General features: G+C 40.0%; 3 protein-coding genes across 17 annotated transcripts in view; all 3 read right to left on the reverse strand.

The window, feature by feature from the left end:
• Positions 1-4,977: 4,977 nt before the first annotated feature.
• LOC138622706 (fibroblast growth factor-binding protein 1-like) lies at positions 4,978-6,383 on the reverse strand. Of its 2 annotated transcripts, none has more exons than XM_069701676.1 (2): positions 6,323-6,383; positions 4,978-5,791 (listed from the first exon to the last, which is right to left on the reverse strand). In XM_069701676.1, the coding sequence occupies exon 2, from the start codon at positions 5,771-5,773 to the stop codon at positions 5,138-5,140; it is 636 nt and encodes a 211-aa protein (XP_069557777.1). In that variant the 5' UTR covers positions 5,774-5,791; positions 6,323-6,383; the 3' UTR covers positions 4,978-5,137. The 2 variants fall into 2 exon arrangements, with proteins under 2 accessions (XP_069557777.1, XP_069557779.1); XM_069701678.1 differs by lacking the exon at positions 6,323-6,383 and adding an exon at positions 5,874-5,946.
• Positions 6,384-7,425: 1,042 nt separating this feature from the next.
• On the reverse strand, positions 7,426-8,625 carry fgfbp2a (fibroblast growth factor binding protein 2a). The gene is made up of 2 exons (XM_069701679.1): positions 7,922-8,625; positions 7,426-7,744 (listed from the first exon to the last, which is right to left on the reverse strand). Exon 1 carries the CDS (start codon positions 8,623-8,625, stop codon positions 7,930-7,932), a length of 696 nt encoding a protein of 231 aa, XP_069557780.1. The 3' UTR covers positions 7,426-7,744; positions 7,922-7,929.
• A 1,979-nt stretch (positions 8,626-10,604) lies between these two features.
• prom1a (prominin 1a) overlaps positions 10,605-25,259 on the reverse strand; it is a 71,871-nt gene continuing 57,216 nt past the window's right edge. For 2 of the 14 annotated variants that reach the window (XM_069701706.1, XM_069701703.1), the window contains 12 exons: positions 24,688-24,759; positions 23,991-24,083; positions 22,459-22,476; positions 21,838-21,891; positions 21,673-21,753; positions 21,523-21,591; positions 20,866-20,955; positions 20,265-20,380; positions 19,413-19,436; positions 17,357-17,407; positions 16,334-16,436; positions 10,605-13,698 (listed from right to left, as the gene is read on the reverse strand). In XM_069701706.1, the coding sequence (XP_069557807.1) occupies positions 16,367-16,436; positions 17,357-17,407; positions 19,413-19,436; positions 20,265-20,380; positions 20,866-20,955; positions 21,523-21,591; positions 21,673-21,753; positions 21,838-21,891; positions 22,459-22,476; positions 23,991-24,083; positions 24,688-24,759 (738 nt within the window). In that variant the 3' untranslated portion in view covers positions 10,605-13,698; positions 16,334-16,366. Of the gene's footprint in view, positions 13,699-16,333; positions 16,437-17,356; positions 19,799-20,260; positions 20,381-20,865; positions 20,956-21,522; positions 21,592-21,672; positions 21,754-21,837; positions 21,892-22,458; positions 22,477-23,990; positions 24,084-24,687; positions 24,760-25,259 lie in introns of those variants that run through there. The other 12 variants (XM_069701707.1, XM_069701704.1, XM_069701710.1 and 9 more) reach the window with 10 other exon arrangements.

Below are 25,259 nucleotides of genomic sequence, written 5' to 3' on the forward strand. Positions count from 1 at the left end.
GAGGTTTGAGCAACTGAAATGTCAATTTAAAACCACAAAATAGACAGAACAAGTCAATGATGACGTCTTTAACGGATATTCAAACAAATATTTCAAACAAAGCATTGTTCTGATTGAATTCGTTGGAAGTTTTATAACGAAGTATTGAGTGCTGCTAGGTGTTGGTAACAAGTCCTTTAGGTCAACCTGGCGCATTTCAGTTTTAAAGCTGCAAATCTGACCTCGCTAAACAAATTTCTGTATTTCTTTTCTAAATGAGAAAAAGTTAAGCAGGAACTAATCTAGTTTATGATGTGTTCACTTGAAACCTACACTAAAAACACAATACCCTTAAAAAAAAATGTTTATACTGAAAGCAGGAGAGAAGCAGGTACCCATGCAGTGCAAGTAAATATGCTTTTCTTGGCAGATTTTCAAGCCGAAGGTGTAATAAAAAACAAACAAACACGAAAATCTATGTTGTGATTTAGAACAGAATAACAATAACTGCAGCTGACTGATTGATACGTCGATAAGAGTAAGCTCTTGAGTCGTGCCCATCATAAATCAGTCGTGCTCGGCACTAGATGCTCATTTCCACCGCAGGAAGATGCTGTAAACAATCCTCACGTTTTAAAATTATGAAGTACTATTATTTTTAGTGGATTGTAATTATGGTATTTACTCGTCTCTGTCGTTGTGATTGTTATGCAGCCAGGTGGACGCTGATTTTCTTGTTTTGTTTGATCAAGACGGGTCCACCAACACCACACACTTCCGTCCATCCATTATCTATATGCCCTCTTTATCCTGAACAGGCTCACGGGGGGAGCTGGAGCCTATCCCAGCTCACTTTGGGCGAAAGGTGGGGTACAACCCCGGACAGGTCGCCAATCCATCACAGGGCCAAGACACACACACACACACACACACACACACACACACACACACACACACACACACACACACACACACACACACACACACACACACACACACACACACACACACACACACACTTATCACTTCAATTTCACACTAACAATGCAATTTTTGTGGTGTTTCATTAATTCCCTTCAGTTCTTTGTAATCTTGTAAAGCTCTTTGTAAACCAAACGCTCATTCACTCAAATACACACACAGGGCATTCATAGGAGCATGTAAGCCGGACACACACACACACACACACACACACACACACACACACACACACACACACACACACACACACACACACACACACACACACACACACACACACACACACACACACACACACACACACACACACTGGGCCAAATCTCCTTAGTGTCAGTAGTTGCTGGAGTGTGTTCTCCTTTACTTTCAGTTGGACCACTTCTCTCAGCCAATCAGGAGCAGCAGGCGGTCGGACCACCTGTAAATCCACAACATCCACTCAGTCCACTCAGGAAGGATGCTTTTTATCTCTAATTCTTTGGTGGTAAACCTGGAAGACTATAGCCAACAATGGTGCTAAAAAAAAAAAAAGGCGGCTTAGTCGGAAAACAAATTGACCAAAGAACAGTTTTTAGCAACAGGAGCTTTGAAATCTGGTAAAAGACGGACTTTCTATAAAACTGGAGCCATTGAATTCAGTCCTAATTTTAATACATCATTTCTATGGTGCTGGTGATCTAAAAATGTTTCTCCTGCAAAACATGAATTATTTCTTCAGAATCATATATACAGTATACTGTATATATATATATATATATATATATTTTTTTTACCAGTGGGAAGGATTTAGTGGCATCTAGTGGTGAGGTTGCAGATGGCAACCAGCTGATGGATAATATCACAAGCTTTTAAAACACAACTCAAAGATCAAACCAGTGGTTTCCAAACTATTTGTATCATGACGTCTTACAAAAAGCAGCATTTAGTCAAGGTCACATTTCAGATGTCTACGAGTCGTCAACACCTCCAACATGAAGTGACATTTTCCTCCGAAACCTCTCACATGATTTCATTTCAATAATGTTCAAATGATTCCGTATATCACCAAAAATGGGGAGAATAAGTCCAAAAACTGAAAACAACTTTGTGTGTCATGACTTAATTTTTTGTCTTTTTTCTTCTCCCAGTAATCATCTGACGACCCCTCAGATTTATCTTCTGTCCCTTTATGTAAAACTGGATATACAGTACCTCAAAGTAGCTCCACTTGCAACATGAACATGCTGCTTACACACTAATGCTTTAGTATGTCTATTAATAATCTAACGATGTAATACATAATAATATATGAGTCAGAGAGGCCAAACCTGTACCTAAATTAAAATTCCTTTGTGCTTTTACTCAATTAGGATTTTAGATTTTTATGGATTAGGATTTGACCTGTAATGGAGTATTTTTTACATTGCTGTATTAGAACTTTTTCTTCAGTAAAGGATCTGAATACTTCGTTGACTTTAGGCTTAACCAGCTGCAGCCCCCCCTGGCGGATGTTCGAGGACCTTCAGGTCCACAACTATGCATTTAAGTAAAATAATAACAATGAATGAAATACTTTTTTTTTTTTTTTAAATTTTATATTATTTTGTTGTTGATGGTCTTCATATGTTATTTCGGTTTCAGTGAGAGGTTAACAGTTCATTTTAGGTTCTAAACTTTCAGTTCAATCGGAAATGACGTTTAACGTCAAATTGACAGGTCGTAGGTCCCCCGGTGACGTAAACACAAACATGAGCAGTAGCGGAACGAAAATAGCGAAGGCAAAAGTTTTTATTTTTATTTATTTTTTTTTTACCAGAAAAGGAGCAAGGAACTAGGAAACCAACGAACGGCTAACAACAGCTAAGTGCTAACAAGGAAAGGTAAGTTTATTTCTGCAGCTGATTTTATACACATGTTGGCCCGCTATCTCTCCCCCCAAAAAATAAATAAACAAATAAATCCTTTATCCCCCCCCCATAGAGTGTCAATGTTAGTCAGCATTTAGTGTGTAAATCTGTCTTTCTTTTGTCCCATGTTTTCTTATATGATCATTGCTGAGTCTATATTTCAAATTTAAAACTATAATCTATATCTAACTTTTAAACCTTTGACTGCGTTGATAGACATTATGAATGACAGCGGCCTTTGGTTCCTGTATAAAACTATGATATCATATTTTTTTTTACTGCCAATTTTAGGCACAAAAACTAAACTGCTTCATAGTTTCTGTAAATTTTTAAGGATTGATATTTTAACTGAGCTCTGTGCCGTGCTTCGAAGATATACCGCTGACGAGATAAATCACAGCGCAGTAAAAAAAAACAAAAAACCCAATAAAAATCCTCTTAATTGCGTGCTTTTATGCAAAGCACAGTACAGCAATTTCACAACATTACTGACAATTCTCTGCGACGTGTCCTCGGTAATATCGTACTTTGTGGGTTTGCTTGTATTTGAAGTGAAACCCGTTTAATCAGCTTTTAAACACTGAAGATATTTAAATCCAATTAAGTTGTTAAATTAAGCCCGGACAGGTGTCCTTCTGGTATTCTGTCACGTTTCTACGGCAACTACTTTTACTGAGTTTACGGGACATGTTCTCGAAGTCGCTTGCGTCGCGTTTCACAAGCTGCCCGGTTAGAATTAAAGTCTTGTATTTTTCATCAGCTGCTGTTTTAGTCTTGAATATACTTCCATATTCTCCGCATTCCTGCAGCGACCTTGCGACTGCCCTCTAATTTTTTTTTTTTTTTTTTTTTTGCTGTAGCCACTCTGCCTCAGTCTGCCTCATAAGAGATTTCCTACAGAGCCCATAATGCATCCTGCTGAGAGTCTATACTTGATGGATTTCAGCTGTGGGTGATGCAATATGTCACAGCAGGAGATGGAAAATTAAATCATAAAGAGGATAAAAAAAAAAAAAAAAAAGACAGGCCTAACCCCTTTTTCCCTCCGGCTGCTCTGTTGGACTTTGTTGTGTTTGCCTCTCGAAGATCTCCGGATTATTGGTGATTGTTAGGCGATGCAAATCTTTTCCTGCTGATGTTTTAGGTGTGCTTTTTAACCTTTAATACACTTGCATCCTAAAACTCCGAAAGGGATCTGTTTTAACCAGTAAGTCTTAAAGTATGAACATTATTTTAACCAGTATAACTCTTATTTTTGCTGTTTTGGGGTTTTATTTTCCCAATTTCTCAACTCAGGATTTCAATTAGCAACCTTCCCCACTACAAGCCTGCAAGCACATCTGACAGTAAAATGGTTTTGTGGCAGCAAGAAAATAATGAGTACCCCAGAATGCGCTTCATCAATCGGTTAAAACGGGTCATAAACACACCGTATGGAGATTTACAAGATTACTAGACTTTGGCCAAGCTAACGATGTTTTAAAGCACCCGAGTAGTTCTGCGGCTGAAGTGTGGGAAGCTGCACCGATCAAGTTCAAAATGCCAAACATAATGCTGACCCCGCCAATGTTTTTGTTGTTAGTTTATATCTGATCTTTTTGGACCCCGGTGCCCTTCGACTGTGATTATGTAAACCGAACACGTGAGGGTTTTTATGGTTTTCACACTGCGAGTGTGGATTCAGAGGCTCGTCAGTGCCAAAGTATGCAGGCTAAGTCTTCTAGAAATCACACACCCTCTGGTTGAATTACTGTGTCAATACCCAACATGCTCAAACGTCTAAATCTCCCAGCAAAATGCCGTTAGCGGTGCTGTGAACATTCGGGATAGACAGAAAATGGGCTTGAACACAAGTGACGTTGCTTCGTACGGACAGATGGACGCGGTTCTTTTTGTTTAAGTAGGCTTTTTCAAATCGAGGAGGAGAGGTCATTTTACTGTGATGGAAAACAAATGTCTTGTAATTGAAATTACGTAAAGTAACAGGCTGTAGAGAAACAGAAATGGAAAGACTTTGACTTTGTATATGTTTGCAGGAGGGGACGATAACTTCTGTCTATTTGCGCGTTATCACGCTCGTAAATTACTCCCAAATGGCACAAATCGGAGAGCGGCGTTCGAGAATAGACAGAAATTTTGTTTTTATTCAAATGGTTAAACCACTGCGAACACAGTGGAGGTGTGCACTCTACATGAAATCAAATGTTAGAAAAACAGAGTTTATAATAAGACAAGTATTGATGCGACTGCATAGAAAAGCCTGCATAGTCCACTTTTTTTTTTTTTTTCCCGCCTCAGCAATCGTAATCCTGCACCATAGTGAAAAAGAAGGTGCAAAAACCCGACCAGGACTCCTTGCAGAACTCCCCCGCCCGCTTCCTGTTCTCAGGTTGACAGGATTTGCCGGCTTTGGTTGCGGCGGGTGGAACATGAGGCGGGACGGCCTTTTCCGTCGGTGCAACGCGGAGTCTGAAATGAGCATCTCCGGCGGCTCCTCTGCACATGCCCGCCCTGACCGGCGAGCTGCCGTCCTGGCACAGGTTCTTTTGCTTCTTGAGCGCCCTGGAAATCTGCTTCCAGTAGAGCTTGACGTCGGAGGCGTACCGGGGACAAACGGACGGCCGGGCGACGTACTCGCAGCTGAAGCTCTTGCCGCCCTTCTTGCAGGTGACACCGAGGACGAAGAGGCCCTCGCCCGTCGCGGCCCACGTGCACTCGAACTTGTCTTTGGCGACCAGTTTGCCCTTAATGGGCTGCGCGGAGACGGACTTGGCTTGGCGGCCCGTCTTCAGCCCGGACCTGTCCTTGTGCTGTCCTCTGTCCGCCCCTCGTCCCCTCCGTCCGTGGCTCCTCTGACAGGCGCCCGACATCAGCTGGTGGGAAATGCAAGCCAGCACCAGAAGGATGGCGACGTTGGTGAGGAAAGCCATGAAAGCGGCAAACGCGCCCTGCAAAAAGGGGGATAAACTCAGATTTAGCTTTCTGACCTCAAATCCCTTTCAGTTTCCCCAATCCCCCCATCACACCGACGCTTTAGAGGAAAATGCGTGTTGCGAGCGGCTCAGGCACAAACAGGCAAGACGAGGCTGTCGTAGAGTTACCTTCAAGGCAATTGGAAGTCATAAACAAAGAGATATAAAAGATGCATCAGAAAACAACAACAACAACAAAATAATACGGTAAATAGAATAAAACTGAATTGAGGAGTCAAATCTTATTTTATGCTGCTGTAAGTTGGTAGTTCTTGAAATAAAAAGGCCGTGGCAAACACTGTGTCAATCACAATAAAGGAAGATATAAATATATACAATAGACACAATACAAGTTTCAGGAGGCGTTATAAGAAGACTAAAGTAAATTTATGAGGAGACGCTGACGTTAAATAGCAGGCTCAATACACACTAAAAGCCCCAACACTTGTACAATCACCAACTCCGTTACAAGTAAACATCAGACTAAACAGCGGTGACTCCACTTACCTGAAGTTTTCAGAGAAACTTCGGTTTGCTTGCCTCGGCACACGAGAGCTGAGAGTCGCCTCTACCTGCAGCTTTCAGTATGCTGCTACATAATCAGCCCTCCCCTTCAGACACACACTCACACACACTCACACACACACACTCACACACACTCACACGCACACACACACACACACACACACACACACACGCACGCACGCACACACACACACACACACACACGCAGCATGACTGAAAGGCTTATAAAACAAAGTTTCATGAGCTCAGACTAGTAAACCAGTGCCATTGATATATTAGGGATATTTTGAGCCTAACACTTGTACCATCAAATTGCAACCATGTAAAGAAACATACAGATTAAAACATTGCGATTGTTTTTTGTAGAAAAATAGATTCAACAAAACCAGCAAAACTATGCGGTTCAATAAGTTACCGCTTTACAAACTCCCGCATGTTTATTGGTTGACATATTTGAAAACTTAGACTTTAAAGCTTGCAACAGACGTAACTGTATGTTGAGATATCGGGAGTAAAAGTAACCTGTTGTGGCGGATTGTGCCATCTGCCTCATGAAATCCCACCTGCTTTAGACAAATTTTAGTTCTATATTTTGATCAAATTCAGTCTTTTAAGTGCCACACTGGACCATCTGTGAGCACGGCATGCAAAAAAAAATGACTTGAAGTATCTTGAAAGCAGCCAGACGTCCCTGCAGGGGAAAACCGCTGACCGATTGAACTTGGAAGTCTGAAGCTCGACTCACCAAACACCTACTGGTCAAATACTGTATAGCAGGTGATTCTTATGGCTTCAAAATATTATACAGTATTTTATGATGATAAGACACTGTAGGGAAATCATTTTTTAATATTGCTGCTAAATCTACATTTTTAATTATAGGATTTTCTTTAGGAGCTTTTCAGTAAAATAAAACTCATCAACACAAAGATTGAAAATAATGTTTATTTTTTTTTTAATAAAATCATTTTCACATTCATTATATCTTTCCGTAAAATACACCGATACAGACACCACTTCCTTTTTAAGACCAGAATAAGAACTCTGATCTTTCCCAACAATGTAATATTCAAGGTATTATTATGAGTGATGCAAGAGATTAAATAAAATTAAACAAACATAAATACATATGTCATCTCAAGTTAAAGCAGTACCATTTCATGCAAAACGCTTGTGAAGGTAGTGAAGTTCTTCCGGGCCTGGCTCTCCGTGGAAGATGATTCATGTTAAGTTTTCAGTGAAAAAAAACAAAACGTGTTTTTATAAATCACAGCAGTACCGCCGCTTCCCCTGCAGAGGGCACTACAGCTCTTCTATCACACACGACCAAACGGCTCTGGAGTTTCCCCACCGAGGGCTGCTTTAATCAGACATCAGAAGTTATCTTCATCAGAATTTGTAAATCTGTGAATATAACAAAAGGGAGAAAATTATGTAGCTGCAGCGATATCTTGAGAAAAGAAAAGAAAAAAGGTTGAATTTTGGAAATAAATGCAGGCAGACTTCACTTAAAGACCCTAATTTCACCGCTTCGATTAGTCATAAAACAACATGATAAATGCTGCGTGTTAAGAAGCTCACCTTTCTGGTTAATTCCGAAACCAACCGATGACGACGGAGCAGATGCCTTGCAGCGACCTCCAGCAGTACTGCCGCGCCGTCCTCTTCGCGTTGCTCTCGACGGGAGGTGTCGTCGGCTGCGTACTGCTCCTCGGCGTGGTCGTTACCGTCGGCTGCGTGCTGCTCCTCGCCGTGGTCGTCACCGTTTGTGGCACTCGGATGGTTTTCGGGGCGGCTTGCCCGGCCGAGTTAGGCCGCGTGGGTCTGGGTTGAGGTCTCGCGGGCTGCATCGCCGGTCTCCTGGAAGAACCCTCGGGCCACGACCGGGAGAAGGAAGCGGACGAGAAGACCATCTGAGATTCGTCGGTGGCCTTCCTGCACATGTGAGGCTTGATCTGCCTCGGCGCCTGGCAGGCGTTGTGGAGCTTTCTCAGGTTCCACATCATCTGGACGAAGTAGTGCCGGGGGTTCTTGTTGTAGGGGCTGCAGGTGTAAGGCTTGCCCACGTACTCGCACCAGTAGGAGCGCTTGTTGCTCTGGCACGACAGCCTCAGCCTCGTGTACTCCCCGTGACCGGTGACGAGCATGGTGCACAAGTCCTTAGCCTTGGTGGTGAACTTGATGGGGTCGTCCCAGATGCTCTGCCTCCTGCCGCCGTCGCTCTGAGCCTCGGCTGGCCAGAGGCAGGAGCAGGCGAGGAGCAGGGCTGTGGCTTGGGTCCACATGGTGTCGGAAGGATGGATGCTGAGTGGAAGAGGAGGAGAGAGGGACTGCTCGAGCTGAGGGTCCCTCCTGCTATTTATTGGCTAAGCAGACAAAGATGGAATTCAACTTACAAAAAAACAAAAAAAACAAACAAACAAACACGCGGACTGAAAGAAACTGGCCATATGGGAGGAGGAGGACATTGACATCAGTTCCAGCTGTCAGGAGAGAGACGGGGCCACAAGCCAAACCAGCTGAGATGTTGACCTCGTGTTTACAGGTGTTACGTAAAAACAAAAAAGTAAATACTTTTCAACATAAAGAAATCCCAGATGATCTCGGTTGTGTTAAATGCACCCCACCGAGTGATTTCTAAAAAGGTTTGACTCATTTGTGTTGCCACCAGGGTTCATGCAGTTATTCAAAACATAATAGTTCCCCCTTCAATTTTCACGTTCGCTAAGTGCATTTCTCATTAAACAGAAATGTGTTATGTCTGAGAATATACTCGGCATCCTCCGGGACTTTGAGTTCTCGCCTGCTTTTTTTTTTTTTTTTTTTTTTTTTTAAAAGGCAGTTGGAAGCTCACAACGGTGCGGCCGCAACCTATCATTTCCCTCCAAACATAAACACAGGCCACGGCCACAGAGAAACGTGAGCGGGAGTCGCTCACACATGGTCGACCGACGTTGGCACGGAGAGCAGTGAGCGAGTAATTAAGAAAGAACAAGACCTGCCTATTTGAGACCGGGAAGGGGAGGGTGGCCAGACATGCTCTGATAGCGCGTGGCTTTAAATAAGGACTCATTGTGAGTGATGTTAGACTAAGTCACAGATCTGCTTTTAAAACAAATCTTTTAAGAGTTGTGAATTTTGGGTTCGTTCCCTTTGAACTTTGTCAGAGTTTTGTGGTGCACGGTGCGAGGGGACGCTCTCGAGCTTTTGTCAAGCGCCTTATTAGCACATATTCTTCTTAAAATGTTCACTCCCCTTCCCCCTGAGCGTTTGTGTTCCCCTGAGATTGCGGCATATTCACCAGCCCACTTTGTCTGATGTATCTCTCTCTCTCTCTCTCGCTGTTTTGCACAGTGTGCCGCCCCCTAGTTACGCATGATATCCAGTGTAATGCAGCTTAATTTGAACCTATCAAGACAATTGTGTGCAGTTATCTCCCAGCGCAGGAAACATGATAAACTAACAACCAAAATTTTTTTAATTAAATATAAAAAAAAGATAACACCCCTTTTAAGCACAATAGGTCCAATATAGTTCATTGCTGGCTTTCAGCTAGTAAATGTCCTTCATAACAGCTCCGGGAGCATCTTACGCTCTGCCGGCATCGGATGTTGTTAGCGTATGTCTCTGCCCGTCAAGCTAAAGTTAGATTGTACATACAGTAACACAGAAGTCAGCATGCAAAGACAATTTGTGTAAATCTCCGACCGCACCGACGCAGCGTTTGATGTGCAAGGAAAACACAAGGAAAAACAAAGATTTTGTCTGAACCGCTGCTTCTGTTTTTGACTGGTTTCGTCCTCATCCGTCCTTTATACAAGCCCGTTTAGAAGTAGCAGCGAGTTGGCATGTGGTTTCGCTGGTGGTGTTTGTTCACATACTGTTCGGTGCCTGAGAAAACCCTCAGAACGAAGCTTATGGAAGAATATAATCATCTCTTATTGAAATAGCTGACCAGCAAGGCAACCCAGCAGTGGCAGCACCACGTAGGAATGTGCGGTGCTGTGTTAAACTCTTGAGATACTACGAGTAAACTTTCAGTAACATGCATTTGATTTAATATATAATATACATTGATCGAATATATATTTTTCCTCTCATGTCAGTTCTTGTGATTTATGCAGTTTTCTTTATTGCTTTACAACAAGTATTAAAACCCTTGAATTCCTTTCTTCTTCTTTTTTTTTACACAACACATTACCCGAAACCTGCACGCCTGATTCAAAAACAGAGCTCGCAGAAGTACAACAGTGAAACGATAAACTTGAATTTCAAAGTTTATTCACAATTTATACACTCTATTTTCACCATCAAATAAAAAGTTCCTCTTCGGTTCCTCTTCAGTGGCTCCCACCGTGGAGCATCACAGTTCAAACCAGTTACCACTGAATCTGATCCATCCAGGGTTTAGGTACATGATAGCTGGTTTAAGCACTTGGTAAAATCATACATTTTTTTCTTTTTCTCCCAAGATGGGTCACATCCAGATTCTAGCAAACAAGAAAACCTGTGATAGTCCGGTCAAAGTGAGCACACAGATACTTCAAAAATGTCCATCTCATCAAAAACCAGGTAAAGAAATGTCAACTTAACCAATAAAGGCCATTTTGAATTTCTGTATATGTACACTACTGATACAATATATTATATAGAGAATATAATGTGGGTTGCTAGTGTAACACAAAGAGGTTAGCTAATGTCCGAGCTGTAGATACGTGTATCTAATTAGCCAGTTGGGTTTTAATGTATGCCTGGAAATTAACATACGAATATAAACCTGCTCTACTGGATTAATGAGATAAAGTTCATTTGCAATGTCAATGTGATTTAAAAAAACAACAACTTTGTAAGTGTGTAATGTGAAGGTAATTTCAATTAAAATATATAAATTATATGGGAAGGTTCAAAAAGGTGAAATATTTCAATTAGCTTCCGATGCTACTCTTTCCATGCTAAAATTAGTGAAGTACTTAACAACAAAAGTTATTTCAAAATCTTATTATCACTTTCTCAAAATTACAATGATTTCTCCATTTTAACAGTTTTTTTTTTTTACTTGGTTCAACATAAAAATACATTTGTGTTACTGTGAATCCTTACATTTGGTATTGTGGGGACGTTACTAGACTAACGTATCCTGCTTTTGCACAAACAAAAGAACAAGACACTTAAAATTGAAACTTTCAGTTTTAAGATGGACATTTTTTTCACGGTGTGCGTCAATACCGTCAGCTTTGTAAACCATAAAGCATATTTCTTCTTTCTATTATTTGATTGACAGCGCTCACTTGTCCCAAAAATGGATTGTCCAATTTTTCACCATCATGACTAAGCCGACAGCAGCTGCAAATCTAACCAGTACACATGAAGGCGAGGTACGTGGAATAAACTGGATTGGCCACCCCAATGCATTAAAGATATATTTTAGCATATTTCTCAGCCAACTTCCATATCAAGCATCACAAAATAACAACAACAACAAAAAAATAGCTCTTGAATACATTCACTTGTTCAACAGTTTTGAATGTATCCGTAGCTACTGCGGGTTTTTAAAAAGCAGAAAAACAAAATAAGCACATAGTTGATAGACCACTAAAGACCTGAGACCTACAGTTAAAAAACAACAACAACAACAATAGGATTTGGCTTGAGAATCAATTCTCCACTTTAAAAGTATCACAGCTAGGAAGCAAGAACGATCTCAGTAAAAATATCATGTTAGTGAACTCAACGTGATAGCGTGTGTTATTAATCAGTTCTTCACATAAGGAACCTAAAAGCCTGACACTTTTGTCAAAGTGTGTAAATATAGGTTGTACTCTGTCTTTATTATACTATTTCAAGGGAAAATCCACCCAAAATACTTACACTGTTGACAAAATTGCTGGTGTGATTTTTGTTGTTTGGTGTTGTACTGTTGGTACTCCTGTGAATATCGGCTAAACTTTAACGGCAGGATGTCGTAGTCAGATAAAGGAGATGTGCCTCTTAGCTGCGGTACAGTGGTACCCAATCTGGAGGCGATACTCCCTAAAAAGTCCTAAATTAAATCGGAGGTGTCTCGCGATCATTAACAAGACGGGAAAAATCTTAAAACTGTATTGTTGTTTCACTTAATAGCAAGTTTCTTAAGCTGCGTTTTTTATTTTTTTTTTTTCTATTTTCTAACGTGAAGGTTTCAAAGGGTAGCTGGACAAAAAAAAATGTGAACAAATGGTCTGAAATTTGGTGTTCACACAGAGTAATCCATATGAAGACATCAGCCTCAGTAAACCAGAATGCATTGCAGCATCAGGGTGTTTACACTAAATCATATATTCATCGGCTGTGCAAAGGCATTCTGGGAAATATAGAAAATGAACACAAACACAGATGGCAGTGGTTTAGGGAAAATTGGCAAGCAGGTGAAAAATACATTTCTAACACTACTGCAAAAAAAAAAAAAAAAGGTCCAGATTGTAGATTTTTAACAGTGTAGGAGCATCTGATGGGGGATTTTCTCTTTTTTAAAAAGGGTCTATTCATAAAATGCCAGTGTGAAACATACTTCTGAAAGGCAGTCAGTCATTTGCAATGCGCCCCCCCAAACCAGCGAAAAACAAACTTTCTCGTAATATTGTAAACATTTAAAAAAAGTCATGCTAAATTCCTTATATTGCCCAACCACTCTCTGTATGTTTACCACTTGGTTCAAATCATCCAGGTGTCAAGTCATTTACTACCACACAGCCACCATCTCACACATGCTGCACTTAAAAAGGATGTACCATTTTCAGCAGGACAGCACGTTTGAGCACACTTCATGTTAATCTGCAGCTTTCATCACATTTGTATTCACGAACTGTTACTCCATTTAACATTTAGCTGGAGTTGAAAGTGTTACATCCATTTTTAAGTGCAGGAAGAAAGAAAAAAAAAAAAAAAAAGTGTCCTCTTATCAGCTTGCTGCGACCTTCAGGTGACCTTTCAAGTAACCTCTGTTTTCTTAAGCACAAATAAGTACATCAATAAGAGCGAGCGTCACAGTTAATGTCATGTCCTCTTCACTGAATGTTTTTTTTTTTTTTTTGTCAGCTTGGATTTTGTATTTCTGAACAAATGTAAACGCAGACACGGCAGTCCTTTTGAAAAAAAAAAATGGGAGAACAAGCTTGGCTCAGATTGATGCGGAGGGGAATGAGTTTGGTGCCCTGCAGGCGGTAACCGTACCGAAGGCCGTGATCGGGTCTGATTGAGAAGGTTCAGTTGGTCGTTGAAGAGAATAACACCTGCAGGACGTTGTGTGTTTCTTCTTCCGTTGCAGGGAAACCAGCTTTTATCGGGCTTCGTCTGGTCCGAGGAATTGGGAAACGAAGAGCCTAAAAACAGACGAGAAAGTAGAACACGCTCTGGTAAAGTCAACCCAAAGAAAACCCGGTGGAACGGAGAGTATTCGGACCCCGTCACGTTTTGCGCTTTTTTTTTTTTTTTTTTTTGCGTCGTTTATTTGATTTTAAACGGCCGTTTCTTTTATCTAATCTCAATAACCCGTAGAGGCAACGGCGAAAACACGTTTTTAAGAAATTATTGCAAATGTATTAAAAATCCAAAGTGCATCCCTACAATGAAGCGTGGTGGTGGTGGTGGTGGTGGTGGTGGTGGTATCATATTATGGGGGCGCTTCACAGCAGCAGGGACAGTTAAGTTTCTTGAAGGACATCTGCCGCTTTTAGGCCTGACAATGACCCGACTAAAAGAGTCAAGACGCATTAGAGTGGCTTCAGGACAAGTCTCTCTTCATGGACGCCTCCTGTCAAATCTGATAAATCGGCTTGGAAAAATTCGGCAAACTACCCAAATCCACATGTGCGTAGCCTGACTTACCCAAGTGGACTCGAACTGTAATTTTTTGTCATCGAGGCTTCTACAAGCCATTGATAATTTAATCTGCACAATTAAGGGTGCAAGAAGCGAAATGGTTTTGAATGCTTTCTCATGTGACTGGATGTTATTGGACGTGTATAATTCACCTCTTTTGTACAGTTCAGGAAAAATGTTTAAAGCACTATTTCTTAGCTCTATTCCTGTTGGTCCTTTTTTAAAATGATGATCAGGAAACCACACAGACTCATCACATCAGCCTGCACGGATCAATTCTCACATTGGTCGGACAACCAAAATAATGTGCTCGTTTCCAGTACAAATCACCTCAGCCCAAGAGATTCCATTATCTTGATCGTAATGACCGGCTTTTTTTTTTTTTTTCCCCCTCTGTTGTAATTTACTTTGATAAAATTCTCCACTCGGGTGAAACCTCCATTAACAGGCTGAACCGCTATACACTCATTCACTAACTTTTTCCACTTGTTTTAGGGAAAATTAGATTTTCAAACTTGATACAAGAGTAAATGACTTGTTAAATTAACAAGATTGGTTCTGAACCGTTGAATTCCTCACTATTGATCCAGGAATCGAAACCCATTCGGCTGTTGGAGTCTCCGCAGATTCAACTAAATGGCTGCAATCTGTAAAAAGTCTAAAAATAGTAAGGAAAACTTACTATCATGTATTATAGTTCCAGTTTGCGACGGCACTGGAAAGATAAATATCGGAGAAGAATGAATTACGATTTTAGTTTTTTCATATTGAGTAAATAATTCAAGAACATACTGTTTCTTTTTTCTTTTGAATGACCCAGGAGAATAAGGCAGTTCTCACTTGTGAAATGCAAGACACTTTCATGAGGCTCCAAAGAGGTTTTTTTTCAAAGAGTGCACTGTGCTGGGCCACTGCTTTCCGATGGGAATAACACATTTCCCGACAGATATTCAAATTTATATTTCGAAATGTTACAATTTGGTAGAAAAAGTCCTTGTAACCGAAAATTACACTAAAAGTATGTCCTCAAATAAAATGTCATAATTGTTAGTTTACATGACTTCTAACACAATGCCACTGATTAAAATGATGGCAATAGTATACAGATTGATTTTTGAAAGTCTAGAAATGTGATTTTTTTTGGGTTTTTTTTGCAAATTAAATCCAAACCGCATTTATTGGTTTAAAACGCGATTACAATTCAATTTCTGGATACGTGTCTCAGTCTGGATGCTGTGGTGGCTCAGATCCGAACTCTTGATGATGTCATTTTCAGAGTGACAGAGTAAATACAATCTATGCTACCACTAGCAGAGCGCTATCAGAAATTTTGCCGCTATAGAGGACAATGAGAATGACAGTCTGTGGGACAGACGCAGAAATAAATTGTCTTCTGGCAATTTGGTTCTGGAAAGCAGCATCACTGAAAAGTGCCGGTGTTACTAGTCGGTGTTACTTGGAACAATTTTGACAATTCTATTATTTACCGGTGCTTTTTCTATTTTGACATGTTAAAATGTAATCTGTGACAAAGGCCTGAGCACCTGGCAGTGTTTAGTTCTGCCAGAAATAAACCTCTGATTTGATCATAATAATATTATTTTCTGTACAGCAGAACCCGCCGTCAAAAGTGGAAAATAATGGAGGCTGGCTAGTGATGAAATATGGTGTTTGGCAAAAATTATAATTACACTGGTCTTACTAATTGAAAAAAAAAAACTGTCCCAATAAAGACGCGAAGCTGGTCAGACAGGTCAGAGGCAGCAATTAAAAACTAAATATAGATGGTGAACAAGCGCACTCAGCTTCTCTACAGCACACTGACTCCAAAATTAGTAATTCTCACCATGATGGTTTTTTTCCTGCGTGCAGGAAAAACACTAAAAGTATCTGTGAAGAAGTTTTAAGAGAGTTAGGTCAGAGTGGCAGACGAGAAATACAAAGAAACGAGATTAAAAACTGAGGAGAGAGGCAGATGACGCGGTGATGGCAGACAAACAGCAGGACAAGATGGCAGCTGTGTGAAGGAAAGGTTGTAAAACTGGAAGGAAAGGATTTAAATTAAAACAAAAAAAAGTGTTAGAGACACGGACGGACGGTCCACGACGTTGGTTCCCCCCCCCCCCCCACCAATACCTTTCAGGAGCCAGAACAACAGCCGGCTCACTGTCACCAGTCGATGTGCCTCGGAGGAGCCGAGGCCCGCGGGAACCTGTTCATGGTATCATAGGTAGGGATGCTACAAGCACAGACACACACACACACACAAATACAAAATTAAGAGCCACAGACAGAAATACGACTGATTTATCATCATTTTGTGAAACAGCTGCTGGTTTCTCTTCTTTTATATGGCAAAGTGGAGAAAGACAGAGCGGTTCACAAGGCGGAGAGCAAAACGGCCTCCGAGGGTTAAAGTGTGCAGTCAATTAAAGGGGCATTAAGTAGTTTCTGAAAGCTCCAAATGACAATTGTAATAGTACATTTCTGAGGTCTGGTTGGCATTGTTATTGTCAAATTTTGTTACTTAAAACATTTTAATGGGCATATTTCTATCTGCGCGACTTGTGAAAAAATAAATAAATCCTACCTTAACTGCCACTTTGTTATAAATATGACTTCACTACTTGCTTCAGGCCATTAAAGTTTAGTTACAGTAAGCGTCAGTGTTTAAATAATAGCGGACTAAGTGCTGATAAATGTCAGCAGATTTAATAGATTACTTACTGCCCCTTTATGCTTTTTTGGACAGAGATTTGTAGGTTCGATTCCAAATTTCTTTTATGCAATTCAAGACATTTTTTTTAAATGCTTCGCATGATATTTACTAAAAAGTCACAAACCCATTTTTTTTTAACTTTTGCATCCGGGTAAAGACATTAAAATAGCAAATTATTATTATGTTTTTGGGGGATTTTTGTTTTGCTTTGCAGTAAATTAAAATCTTGAATGAAACGTGTCTATAATGTAGCTGTTTTTGCTCTCTGCCTATAGTTTCTGTTACGGCAGGTTGGTTGGCCAAACTCATCCCCGTCCAATTGCAACTTAAAAATATAAAACATGCGGTTAGACGTTTTGTTAGATTAAGGAGAAAAAAAAACTAAAATCAAAGGAGCAGCAATCCCAGCCAGCGTCACACCAAAGCTTTAACATGCTTGCCTCTCTCTGAACAAAATGATCAGGTGTACATTCATCGGACTTTGGCTGACTCTAAACGAGAGGAAACAGGAAGAATTTTTTTTTTTTTTTTGTTCCCCCCTTCATTCCACATGAACGTCCCAGTGTGCACACAGAGCATGCAGTAGGTTAGTGATATTCCCCCAAAACTTACAGAGCAGAACATTTAGCAACATGGCAGAGAGAAGTAACGGCAGCAGGCATATTGTTAAAGTGATGGTAAATTTCTTGATGCATTCTCGTGACAGTTTTCCTGTCGTAGCTTCACTGTATCCTGTTGGTATCAATATTCAATTATTGTTCTGTTCATTCTTTGGTTCAAGAATCAGAGCGATACTTATGATTTGAAAAATCGTCACGACTCAATTCTGTGTGTTAAATACAGGTCTTATGTCAGGACATGGTCAGCTTAGTTTAACATGAAGACGGGTAGCGATGAGCAACTAGCCTGGCAACCTCAAAGGTTTTTAAATATGATTACCAGCATCTCTAAAGGTCACTTAATTAACTCGCTGACACTGTGCACAGACAGAAATGTAAACAAGACGGAAAACTACACGCCGGCAGCTTTTCTGAGGCGCAGCGGCGTTTTGGGAACGTCAGCATGTTTACAGTGACCGAACTAACATGCTGACATTTAATGTTCGGTCATAAATCAAAGTATTGGGCAAATACATTTTTTTGTGGTGTTAAACAACGGTAAGGGCAAAGTCGTTTCAATTCATCCTGAGGGGGAAATAAATGTCTGTGCAAAAATGAACGGTAATAGCCGTTGAGACATTTCACTAAAACCTACAAATACTGCAGTTTAGAAGTATTTGTACTTAACTTGAGTGTTTCATTTTAATGCCACCTTATACTTCATGACATTTTAGAGGGAAATATTGTACTTTTGACAGTCACTATTTATAATACTTTTTAATACTACAAGTACCTTTGCTGGATTAAAGTTGCCTATTTCTTGCCACTTTCAATGGAAGTATCTGTATTTGAGTATTTTGACAGTGTTATTCGTACTTTTATTTAGGCGCAAGACCTGAATTTGCCTCCTTCACTGATCGTGTTACATAAAAAGTGAGCCGTAGAAACGAGATTTTCTTTCAAATTTGAGACCAAACCAGGTTTTAGTTATTTTTCTCTGCGTCCAGTCTTTAAACTAAACCAGGGTAATTACCTCTTTGTTAGCTCCATATTTAATGCACAGAAGGGAGAGTGTCACCGTTAGTTCTTCAGAAGATAGCGAATACGCATATTTCTCTAAATGTCCAACTATTCCTGGACAAATCGGTTTAAATCACTCGACTGTTTTGATGAACAACATTGAACTTCTAATAAAAGCAACCGTTACTTGTCCGCTTTCATGTAATTATTTGATGACCTCCGGATATGTACGCGCGCGTGTAATGAATCAATTCCCCTGCAGGCATGCACTTTGCCCGGCCACGTCATGATTAAAATAACCCACGTCCCCCAGGCATGCCTCCACCTCCCCGTCGCATGCAGTCAACAGGATTTATGTAACGTTTACCTTGTCATCATAGGATTAGGAATACCTTGGGAGCGCTCACTATGATAACCATTATTACCAATTTCCATACTGAAAACAAAATAGTGTATACAAAGAAAAGGGGATGAAAAATGTAACGATGAGAGACGTGGCATGCTGAACATTTAGAGTAAAAATGCTTTCTTTTTCGAGTAGCCAAACTTTTTCAAGAGTGTTAGGAGATAAACGTGTTTTGAGTACAAACCATAGTGTTTTTTTTTTTTTTTTAAATTTTTTGTATTTACACCATAACTTACAAAAACCAGGTGGACTTGTAAGGTAATGATTGCAAGAGCCCTTCATGAAAGGTAAGGGGCACTTTTTCAAAGGTAGCACACGACAAGAAGCCACACCATCCACCCATAAGAGCAACTCCAAGCTTAAAAACGCAAACCAGCACCAAGAATTTAGTAAACAGTTCTATGTACAAGATTCAGAGAGAAAGCACAGAGTGATAGAGGTTGAAAAGGAGAGGGAGGTAAAATGTCTTACGTTTTCATGGGAATTGTCTCAATGCTATAAAGATACACAAAATAAAAGTAAAAGAGCAACATAAAAATATCAATGATATGTTCAGCAAAAGAAATGTAATCCGGCACAGATTACATGCAGCGATAGCCACTGATCATTTGAGATATTATCAAACAGCTGTCTTTGTGTAAAGCCATGATCCAATGATGTTCACCAGAGGTTGAACGAAAGGTGCATGAAGAAGCAATATAAATTGACAAACGCGTCAATGTTTCTTTGTAAAGTGCCAAGTGCTTGACAGAAAGAGGGATAAAAACAAACAAACAAAAAAAATAAAGGATATGGAAAATGGAAATAGTAGAAATGGTTATCACAAAGTAAAATGCCAAGTCCCAGAAACAGAGGAGCTACAAGGAAGAGAAAAGGGAGGAGATAATGAATAAATCAACAGTAAACTAGTAGAGCAGCTATGACTAAAAGAAGCACTACAAAGGTTATTTATCTTTATTTAAACACAAAGCTAACATTTTTTGGAGTAAAATAAAAAAAATCAACAAAAACAACAACAACAACAACAACAAAAATCGATATTTTGAAATAATATTTAAGTCCTTAAATAAGTGAATTAGAAAACTTTAAACTGAAATCGCCCAGAGCAAAAATATTACTTGCATAAAGCAGATAGAGAATAAGAAGCTAAAAGATGTCCTGCAACCATTAAGAGCATGAAAAAAATGATCTAGACTATGAAACTACGTAAATGTACATCCAAAACGGCATCGTTGATGGTAGGTATCCATACTGTAGCTATCAAAAGTAAATGTAAGTTCGTATAAATGCAGCAGTAAAATATCACGTAAAATAAGTACTCACTCATCGTAAACATCCTCCGTGTCCATCCTGCGGTAGAACTTGGCGAGTTTCACTGCTAGGATGATGCTCGGGAGCAGGAAGAGAGTGCTGCAGCCCAGGCCCATCCAGAAAGTATTCTGTCGGACAAAAAAAAAAGCATTCAGAGCTGAAACGATGAGTCATTTGATCGATTGGGCAATCATCCACTTGATGACACAGTGTCAACGTCACGTTTTGCGTCGCCTCGGCGCAAAAAAGTACACGCGTGTGGTTTTGACGCCCAGAACCGCGTGATTGGGGTTTAGGAGAAGATCATGGTGGATCAAAATCCACGTTGACGGACTGAAACATGGGTCATCCGGGTGAAAGGTCACGGTTTGAGATAAAATACCTACTTTTGTTTCGCAAGTTACGTTATGTGCGAGACATAAGTTTAATATATTCCACAAGTTACAATAAGTCAACGAGCAGCGGTCTTCTAGGTAAAAAGTCCTGCGACCTGCTCCCTACTTTGGATTCGTCACATGGCTCATTTTTGAGAGCTGTTTTACCCAAATGGATGAAATGAATAGATCCGCTGAGCTACAGCTGTTAATACGTTTCTTCTGCTATAAATCATCACCATAGAGTCGACCAAGAAACTGCAGGCCATGATTTCCATCGTGTCCACCATGTTGCTGAAGGGCTTGCATGGTGCAACCTCCATGGCGAGCTGCAGAAGATATAAACAGGAAACATCAGCGCACAACAAATTCAGGTATACCTGCTGTACAGTGTATCCACAGTAACACCGTACCCTTTACTCTGGCTGTGAAATCCTGTTTCTGCCTGCTAACATAAAACCCTACAAGCTATTGCTCAATACATCCCTGTTGTTCAAGTGTTCTTGGAAAAACAAGAACATTTTGATTGAAATAAAAATGTTTTATTGACAGCTCTGAGATGAAAAGAAAAAGTTCAGGATTTTAAACATCTTATTTTTTTATGTTTTTACTCTGGTTTGAATTCCCTAGGTTAAATACAGCAGAAACCAATGTGCCACAAAGCAAATTCCTCAAATTTATAGAGGTTGTAACCGTTATATTCGTCGTCTCTATATTTACTCCGAAGCTGTTATGTAACATGCAGTGTCCTTATTTTGCCAGTACATAACTCTTGTGTTCCTCCAGCGTTTTTGTTTCTGACTAAATGAACATTGGACCAGACGTATAAGCAAACACTTGAGAAAAGTGACAACCACAGCTTCAACTTGTTAACAAATTAACACCTCAACACTTACGGACGTTTTGACCCATTCTATATATTGATTGAAGTAGCCAACGATGGTTGCTGTGTATTTTCCCGTTTCCTGAGGAAGAGGAGGGCAGAAAGTGAGTTAAACATCATTTACAAATTGAAATTACAAACAAAAAGTTTTGTCTGTAGTTACCCGATTGATTAACAGTGTTGCATTGTGGGAGATGAGGTACTGGGCGGCATGAATGGCCTCAAGAATCGCTAAGACTTTGTTCTGCAGAGAAGAAAACGATGAATATGGTTGAGATGAAAAATTCAATTTGGTCTTGATGTCAGACTCAAAGTTTAGTTTACTTACTGGAAGGTCAGAGGCTGTTCTCTCCAGGAACCTCATACTCTGGTTCAATGCGCTCTTTGAAAGGACACAAATGAACACACCAATGTCAGAGGTCACGGGTCATTTTCAAACCCGGGAAACATTGGCCGGTGAAACACAAATGGAGACCAGAAAAGACCAAAACCAACCAACACTTAATGAACAACATTATGTTTTCATTACCGGCATGCTGAAGAGTTTTGTTCCAAAATGAAATATCCACAATGCAAAGAAAGAAATGAGTCACCAACCCTCATGATACAATTACTTACATACACGGTGCAGTATGTAAAAAAAAAAAATTAAAAAAAAAAAAATTTGAACTTGGTTTTCCACCAATGATGGGGCCACAAAAGAACCAAAAACGGTTTACCCAACATTTCTATTCTTAAAGTGGATATTTTGGCACGAAACCCTTCATGTATGACACCATAGGGTGTATGATCGTTATGTGAATGTGAATACAAGAACACGCACACAATATTCTGCAATGCCATCTAAACATATGCTATAAATATGCTCTGTGTTTACTAGTATGTCTCTAAATGTTCCATGTAATGAATGGGCACACTAAAAGCACAGAATGCATACGTTTCTGCTTACCCTTGCTCTAACATATTTCTTGGAAGTTGAATGTGGGAAAAGAACAAAAACAGAGCTGTTGTAAAAGCCGTGTTGGAGCACATCACTGCTTGTCTGAATTGCTTGTAGCTGCAACGTGTTAAGGAAACGAACGGCACTGGCTTCAACAGAGAAAATAAAACAGAATATCTAATTTGTTTTTTTGTTTTTTTCAGTCCTGACATGTTCGATGACACATGCCTGAGGGTCAAAAACATTCTGTGTTTGATGATATTAAGTGAAACATGTAAATATATTTTCACCGCAGAGGGTGATATTATTCTCGTCAACAGGCATTTTCAAAATGATAACGCAGAAATCACTCCTACTTGGCAGCTTTGGCTTCATCTGTGCACGCTACAGAACGTTTAGTCAGCTTCTCCCGAGGAACCTTTTTTCCTGAGCGTGGAGCACTGACATATAATCACCTTACAGAGTTGGTAATAGTTTTTTTTATTTCGTCATCCAGCACACATGACAGCTTTAGCATTCATTTAGGTTTGAATTTCTGGCCTCCTGACAAATCGAGATACAATAGTCTCCCTCCTTTTTAGCTCCATTTTGTTCTCCACCAGTTCATATGAGGAATATCTGGCTTCAAAGTGATGTGTTGGTGGCTTTAGTTCGTGAGTGGATGCAGACAAAAAAAAAAAAATATAACAGGGCTAACGGCTAACTGCTGAGCAGGAAGAGTAAAGTTATAAAACAGTAAAACCAAAACAATGAGCTGAAAGAAGCTAAAATGCTCCGTAGAGCAGACGAAAACTGAAGATTTGGGTGTGTGCGTCTGGCCCTAATGAGCTCTTTCACATTACACATAGACATTTGATTCTTTGCTTATACAAACATTTTTATAATATAATTATAACAAAAAAGTTGAATAGTTGATTTAAAGTTTAAAGCTTTGATCTTTATGTTCAAGCGTGACCCTGTAGGTGCTAGTGACATAGCACCGATAAAAAAAAAAAAAAAAATCCACTCTTGAACACTTTTATTGTGATAATTTTTCCCTCAACCTTCATCATCCTCTTAAGTAAATAATCTTCCTCCATTTGAGGATGTACAACTGGTATGTACTTTGCAAAATTAGAACAGGAAACGGGCATTTTTTTCTCACCAAAAACCAAAACCCATCCCTCAGGCAAAAACACAACATGCTCTGTGGCTGCATTGAATTCTGGTCCTTTGATGCCACTTTATGGTGCGATAACTGCCAAAATCTAGTGCAAAACGCTACGGCGATGAAATCCAACAAGTCTTTTATATGGTACGCAGCATAACTGAATATCATTGTCCTGACTCTCCGGGCGATTAATCTTTGGAGGATTTATAGAAGGGAAACAATTCTAACAACCGAATTAGTCAAATGAATACAAAATAAATCAGTTTAAATGGTGCAGGGAGGATGTTTTCTGAAAGAGGATAACTACACAAACCTCACGTAGCCAAAAACCAAGAGTCCAGCCAGGAATGAGTATCTGGACTCTAAACAGAAACACACAGTGGGGCATTACCATTGCTTGCTCCATGGGGATGATCTGTTGTCTGTGGATCTGCCGCATCGTGCTAATGTGGCCTTTCAGATGAGTCTGCAGAGGGCCTCTGGGCTGAAAATCACACAAACACAACTTTGCTGAAATATAATTCATAAAAGGCCTGGAAAGACTTGGAACTCATGTTTTTATATCCTTGATGTCCAAAAAGCCCTCTTGCATAATACATTACAACACATTTCTATCCCTCATATTCAACAGACAGGGCATCAGGAGCTGTATCAAATGCTTTAAATCATGCAACGGTTGGTTTTAATGATGAATAACAGGTAATGCTGCATGTGGCAATTAACTTTAGTGCCACGATATCCTTTGCAGACAACAAACTGATTAGAACTTAAAATCAAATCCTGTTTTAACGAACTGAATTTAACAAACCACAAACATCCAATTTTTCGGGGGGGATCCTAACAGACTCGCCATTCAGAGGTGAATAAACGTGTTGTGTTGCCTGAACCACCTAAAGGCATGGCAGAGTCAGTGGGAGCCTGTTTCGGCAGAGACGGGCAGAACACCCACATTCGCCATCAGGTGCTCCTGCGGCATTGTATATATATAGGTAAATTAAATTAGGTGTGTGTGTGTGTGTGTGCGCACTGAGGAAACGCTATGAGTGGATGTTTGTATATCAGCCAGAACGGCACCGAGGTGTTCTCACCATGAGGTCTGTTTGGGCCTCCAGCTCTCTGGCAAAGGACAGCAGATCCACCACAGTGACTCCTTTGTTAACCTGATAATGTAAAGAGAAGAAAATCACGTTAACATTCTGGTGTGAGTAAACGTTTTGGCATTAATTTAAAGCTGTATTTTCTTAAATAATGACATAATAAGAAGGTTGCTGCTTTTTTTTTTTTTTTAACTTTTTTTTCTTCTTCAGAAACAGACCAACAAATCCAGAAAGGAAAAAGCTTTATTTATGAAACCGCATAAGTTCATGTTCCTTTTGCATTTTCTTCAAGACACAAAGCTTAAGCAATCCAATGACTTTATTTTAGTCAATCAATACATTATTTTCAAGTTACCACAAAACAACAGTTGGAGGGAAAAACAAACTCACTTAAACTAAGCCAAAGAACAGAGAACATCTTTTTAGCTGCACAGCAAATGAGTAAATCCAACAATTTAAGTAGCTATAAAACCTGTTCAATTGTACAGCAGCTCCCTGGAAAACAATGTTCGATTATTACCAGAAGGCCGAGAGGACACGGCCGAGGACATGACTGTTAGACA

This window comes from Brachyistius frenatus, unplaced genomic scaffold (assembly GCF_029030835.1).
Source record: "Brachyistius frenatus isolate BFR_SWC_R1_liver_20210118 unplaced genomic scaffold, ASM2903083v1 Contig_38, whole genome shotgun sequence".
NCBI classification, from domain to species: domain Eukaryota; kingdom Metazoa; phylum Chordata; class Actinopteri; family Embiotocidae; genus Brachyistius; species Brachyistius frenatus.